A 6,821-nucleotide genomic window follows, 5' to 3' on the forward strand; every position below is an offset into this window, starting at 1 on the left:
GTTTGTGTTACTGATTTGTTGTTTTTCCAGTTCATGGCACTGCAGTGGGCCAGTTTGCAAGTTTTCTTACAAATATTTCAATGAACAAATTTCGGGTTCCAAGTTTGAACAGAAATCCCCCAAATGAACTGTTTCTTCTTGTAATGACATCACAGTAACAGCGCCCTCGTTTGTCAGCAAAAGCATGTGCATTTATAGTCTATATAAATAATCTATATTTATAGATTATAGGCTCCAATCATGCTAGCAGATAAGAATGCAATTCAGCTATCCATGATTTGCGCCAAAAAAGACCGCAAAACACCCAACTACGTAAATTGACAGCAACTTGCAACATGCACGATGTTGCGATGTAAAAATGTACCTCAAGTTAATCATAATGAAGACCTGCTGGACTCGCCCGCGCAAAGTGAAAAAGGGGGAAGAATGATTTCTTTGACCAGAGTTTATCTGTTTTCTGTCACATTATTCCCGTTGCCTGGTCCACCGTGAAGGATTAGCGGTATATACGTCAACTCGAGAAACTCGCTGTGAGGATTTCCCCGTAAGAACCGCGCACTTGTGGGGCGTCAGTTTGTGATGGAACCCCTCTTACCTTGTATCGGACAAGGGGTTTTGGGGCCGTCCCTCACAAGCTTAAATCCCGAGGGGTCGTCGTGGTTTCAAGATTGGTAGACGAACCGATCATATTCCCCAGCAACGCACCTTCAAGCATCCCACTAAGCCCAGTGTGTTCGATTATGGCTTTTGAGCCCTCATGCACTCTTGCACGGAGCATATTCATCTAAAATTTAGAATAACCCTACCCCCCTTGAATGATTTTTAGAAGAAACCCACTGTAGCACTTGGGTAACGCCACAGAATTCGGAGTTACCGCAAGCACAAAGTACGCCCTCTGCCCTACACAGTACAACAAGATCATGTTTATTTGTGTCTCCCTTCAATCATGGTAAATAATAGGCAGCCGATGATCAACCAAATGATAAGGAAGGCATCTGATAATCCTTGTTTTGTCAGCCATGATGGGAAGGTTGGCTAAGTACTGCAACAACAGTGTCCCCCTGTGCGAACCACAGTCATCACCTTGCCTTGGCTGATAGCTGAGGGCATAAACCTCTTGGAAGTTTAGTCATTAGGGCTGGTTTTGTTTCTGATATAACTGTGCTGCTGACAACCGCTAAACCCTCTCCACGGCACAATCGCTTTAATCCAGGCCCGAACACTTGTATATACAAACCCCATTCACCGGGACCATTGCGTTTATTGAACGATTAGCTTGGAGTGCAGCAACAAAGACCCAAATAAGCCTACGGCGTTGATTGGTCTACAGTACGTTGCCGACGCTGGGCCCCCTCTGCTCGCTGCCATTGGTTGGTGAAAACTTAACTTCTTGTTGCACTGGCAGGTGACACAATCACATACACATGCGGAGAGCGATGTAATCTTGCGCGCACACAGCCTGTGCCGTGCACTGTAATTTCAACTTTCAGTGTGGGCAGAAGGGGGAATTCACACTAAATCTTAGCACTCTGGTGGAGCTTGGTGTTTCTCCCGATTGCTATACTGAAAAACGAGAAAACAATACCACACCGGGACTGCCACTCGTCCGCTGGTCGTGAACGCCAAGCCCATTACTCGACGGATGGCTTACCGAAGGTGATACTGGTTGTTGGCCAATTTGTCAGAGGACTTGCATGACATCCTCCTCCCGGATTAAGGTTTCCCGTTCATATTCGAGTGGCAAAGAGTGTACACGGACCGCCAACCACCCTCTAATGATGGTCAAGTTGGAATGCATGCAGATGCGAGCTGAGACGGCAGAGGAGATACGATCGGCCAAGAAACCCTTCTCCATAGACCACATCATGCTGGGCAAGCGAGAGCCCACTGAACTCCAGGCCGTTACGCCTCCGCCACCCGCGGTCAGTGAAGAGGTCAAGGAAGAGAAAATTGACCGTGAAGCAGAGCTGAACCCCAGCGTTGACAGAGAAAACAGCCCCGAGAAAATGAAAGACAATGCAGAGGACGACGAGGAGGAGGCACGGGAAAAGGATGGAAAGGACGACGACAACAAGGGAAAAACAGAAACGAAAGAGGGCGAGAAAAACTCCCCGCCGAAGAACAAATTTGGGGAAAAGCCGCCTTTCAGTTACAACGCTCTGATAATGATGGCCATTAGGTCCAGCCCGGAGAAACGCCTGACGCTGAACGGTATTTACGAATACATCATGACCAATTTTCCTTACTACAGGGAGAATAAGCAAGGCTGGCAGAACTCAATCCGGCACAACCTGAGCCTCAACAAGTGTTTCGTCAAGGTGCCTAGGCATTATGACGACCCGGGCAAGGGGAACTATTGGATGCTGGACCCGTCCAGCGACGATGTCTTCATCGGGGGAACTACGGGGAAGCTACGGCGGAGGTCCACGGCCGCGTCCAGGAACCGTATCGCCCAGCTGAAACGGGGGGTAGGACCTTTGACCAATGGGTTCTCCCTTCCTATCCGGACTGATAAGCCGTACTCAATGTACTGGCCACACAACCACATGCTCCCCTACGCTCATCACGCCGGCACACCGCTGCGGTACGAGGCGAGACTACCAATGCATCACCCGGAGAGTCTAGCCGTCCCGGTGTCGTCCCACCACTGCGATACTCTGATCAGCGCCGGAGCCGGAACAACCCTTCCTAAGCCAGTCCCTGCTGGACACAGTTTCTCCATGGATCGCCTCCTGCGCCACGACTCTTCGTCGTACTCCATGTCCGTGCGGCCGGGCGCTCATCTCGGGTTGCCCTCGCCGCCGCCGCCCTCGGGACACGGCCTGGTGTGCAGTGGACTGAGCTCATGTGTCACCAGCGTGAACAGCGAGGCGGGGCCTGCCTGTTGCATGCCGCATGTACCCCACTCCCCGCAGGCTATGCCTACCTCCCCGTACGACATGTACCATGGTCTTCAGAGCTTGCCGGTCTTTCCAACCGCCCTGTTTCCCCTAGCACTCGCCCATCCTAGGCCAATATCGGGAAAATGAGTGAGTGAGAGTGATGAATTTGCAGCTGAAACAAGACAAGTGAATGTCAGCTTTTTGGACTTCATTGCTGAGACATTATCCACAGACACTGCCCGTGTGCATGCTTGTGTGAAAAGCTGGGGATTGCGCTGTCCAACACGGTCGCCATGGCATGAACGGTCGAAACACTGAAGAATGTTTGATCGCGTTCCTTGTAATAACACACTGATGTTATTTTCAGATTTGAAACCATGACGCCAACCGTTATAAGCTAAGTGAAGTTGGCAAGTATGTGCAATATTGTTTACTGAATCCACGTTTAAAATAAGTTTTAGCTATGACAATCATTCAAATGGAGTTGTAATTTATGATTTTGTTTTGTTTAGAGAGCATGCTAAGCTTATAACCTCTTAGAATAGTTACTTGTGTAAATAGCTATAGATATTGAAGGATTTACCAAATAGTGACGTGATGGTGGTTGAAAGATCACAAACTGTAATTGTGTGATAAGGTAATATATAATGGTAAGACGGTAAAACTTTCTTAATGTGTTCGTATAAAATGCCACGTTTTTTAATTAAGGAGGTGTTTTTTTATGGATGACATAATATCCTGGCTGTCCAAAAACAGACGTATTAAAATGATAACGCGCGCACCGTGTTACTCTGTTGTATCAACGTATGAAAAGTCTGCCTCGTTGCCAGGTTTCGCCGACATTTTTTCGAGCTTGCTCATTGCTTTTTGTCAATCGTCGCCTCGTGTTTGGGTGTGCAACGAACCATTCCCTAGGCCCGCTTGCCCGGACCAAGGGGTAAATGCGGGTCCATTTATAACACAAACAAATTCGGCTGGATGTAAACAGTCATTAAAATTGTAAAGATTCCCTCGTCTCACTCTTGCTGGTTCAACTTTTCCCTCGGCAGTGACCGCCGAAACTTAAATTTTAGTGCTCCTTGAACTGCGGATAATATCTCTTGTCGAGAGTGACAGATTTCCCTGAGAATTACGCGGTGAGTATGGTGAGGCATTGGCTGCCGGAGTGCCGTATGTTGGGCCGTCTTGCACGGCGCAACGCTCTCGGGGTCAACCCCTCTCGGTGTGTGTTATTAACAGGGTCTCATGCACGCGGGTACTTCTGCGGTAATGCGAAAGATCACAGTCGCCTATTAACACGGCCATTTATGATCACGTTGACAGAAAAAATCGCAACTAAATGAAACGTCTGGTGGCATTTGATCTGTAGTCAGCAATTCTGACGACAAACCCACTTTACTAAGACATCATGATTGTCTTTAAGGCTAGAATTTACAAGCTTGTCAAAACAATTTAGGGAACGTACATGTACCTTGGACTTAAAAAAACTCTATGAATTTAAAGCTCTCGGCGTTGTTGAATTTTGTCTCAAAAAGGAGTCGGTGCTGTGCGTAAAAAGTTGGAAACAGTGAACCAGGGGAAACCCACACAGTAGAGTGTTCTCTGTAGACACTGTATTTCCGCCAGTTGTGACTAATATTTGGCCTTGTTTTAAACCAAGACACGCATCTTTTCTATCGGACGGAGTTCGGGTAGGATCTTTTGTTTAGAGATGACTTGTGATTCTGGAGTTGGTAAACCACTTCTTTTCTGCCCGACACGGATGCCCGTGGGGAGATTACGGTACATGTTCATGTATATGAATTTGCCCCTGCGCTTTGGCAATTGAAAGTCCGCGCTAGACCATGTAATCGCAGGCTATGCAGAGCCTAACGTACGTGAAAAGAGAGTTTGAGGATAGTCAGGCATACGCCGGTAACTGAACTGAACCGAATTTTCATTCTGAACAAGAACATCGCTCAAAGTTCGATTTTCAAAACAGAATCTTTAGGGATGATCACAACCGTAACCAAGTCGAGTCAAAAAGTAAACTTCCTTTCTCTACAAGATATAGGGGTTCAACTCTGTCAAACCACTATGGCAGTTAGCAAGTAACATTGGAAAGAATTCCACGAGAGTTCAAACTAAAGACGTTTTTCACCGAGAACAACTCTCAACCCTCAATCCCCTTTAATTCACAAGCCTTTAATTGCTAAATAGTGATGTCATTGCTGTGGTTGAACATTTTTCACGGATGCACTTTTGTTTCATATGTTATCTACATATTTTAACTGAAAACAGTGGTGCGAGGAAAGGAAACCGTAAGGACTTTTAGACGAATGGTTCGGATCTCAGGAAGCGTTTTGACGATCAGTTTCTTCACTATTGAACTTCTTAAACAACCCTCCAAAAATGAGAAGCATTTGTACCGTCGAGCGGTAAAAGTTTCGCTTAATTATCTCATTCTGAGGTGAATGAAAGCATTTTCAAGTAATAGCCAACGGATGAAGTTTAAACATTCACACAGAATTTGGGATTTACATACAAATTAATACTTATCAGGAAACTGAATTTTCACGGAGCTTAACTGCTGCAGCCCTCTAAGCCAAATGCTAATTGTAGGAGCATGTCCAAAATATGGTGATAAGGGGCTTCCATGAAGCAAAATGTTATGTTTTTAAAGTAGGATATTTTTATAGAAAAATATAGGTGTGTTCGTTGTTGGAACTCCTCACGTTGCGTTTCATGAACACCAGATTTGTTTTTTGAATTTTCGATAGTTTGCCACGCGGCACGTGCTGCTACATAGTGCTTTGGACTGGTTCATATTCAAGAAAAAAGTACACATCATTGCTGATGAAATCCAAAACGCTCATGTGACATGTATTGTGACGGTCTGCCGTTGTTCCTAAACCAGACACGCCATTTGATCTAAAACACTACTAATCAACACGCAATTTCATTTTCAGTGCTGGTGAAATACATTTTTGAACAGTCATTGAACAAAGGTTGGCAAGAAAGGCCAAAATTCACTATTCCTTCTGTAAAGTGTTTGGCACGTTTGATTGGTACATGTATAATACAACACAATGTCCTCTTCCTTTAACAGATCGGGGACGTTTCTCTGTCAAATTGTCTTTTTTTATCGAGTCTGAGAGGAGCCTACATTAAAATATGTCATATTCTGTCAAGTCATTAGCTCTGTGTTTTATTTCAACAGCGATTTCAACAACACTTTAACGGAAAAAAACCTTGGCCCATATACATCAGTTATTTCTAATTGACCTGTTGCACTTCGAATTTCTGTGGGTTTTTCGTTTATTCTTTTCTCAGTTTCAGTCGGTTTTTAACACCATCTCGATCTCCCGGGCACTACTGCAGTCAGAACCATGCAATGTGGTGTTTCATTGGTTCATTATTATTATGTAAGTCGTTTTTCAGAAGACCGCCGTGAAAGTTTCGATTGTCGATAAGACAACTGCACATGCTTGCGCTGTCTCTGTTTTCTGTCGTATATCTAAGATGTTAAATTGAAGTAGAATCCGTATAATTTTAATGACACTTAAATAATTTTAATAATATGTATGATTTTCTTGGGGGAAAACTGACACCTTTTTTCAGTTGGATCAGTTTAGTCACAGTTGAAAATCGTCGGCTGTGCCATTTGAGAGCGTAAAATTTTGATTAATTCTTCTGACGGTTGAGCACTGATTTCTGACTGACACTGCTACTGCTCACGTTCCGAGGTTGAGGCTATACATGTACAGTCTTCCAGGAATCGCGCTGACATCATCGAAAAACTGACATTTCTTTCAACAAAATGTTGGACAACAGGCGGGCCTATGGCCGACGCAATGTCGATGATTTGAACAGCATCTGATAGGCGTCGTCTCCCGGTCTGTAAAGTAATGACTGTAATTAATTCAGTTACGTTAAGAGACAACAGGTAATTAAAGGACC

At 45.0% G+C, this 6,821-nt stretch overlaps 1 protein-coding gene across 1 annotated transcript; it reads left to right on the top strand.

The window, feature by feature from the left end:
* The first annotated feature begins 1,128 nt into the window (after window positions 1–1,128).
* foxg1 (forkhead box G1) lies at window positions 1,129–6,046 on the top strand. Its single transcript, XM_022252097.2, has one exon. The coding sequence runs from the start codon at window positions 1,695–1,697 to the stop codon at window positions 3,027–3,029; it is 1,335 nt and encodes a 444-aa protein (XP_022107789.2). The 5' UTR covers window positions 1,129–1,694; the 3' UTR covers window positions 3,030–6,046.
* The last annotated feature ends 775 nt before the right edge of the window (window positions 6,047–6,821 follow it).

This window comes from Acanthaster planci, linkage group LG01 (genome assembly GCF_054643075.1).
Source record: "Acanthaster planci isolate LZ-2023a linkage group LG01, COTS_SCS, whole genome shotgun sequence".
Classification (NCBI taxonomy): Eukaryota; Metazoa; Echinodermata; class Asteroidea; order Valvatida; family Acanthasteridae; genus Acanthaster; species Acanthaster planci.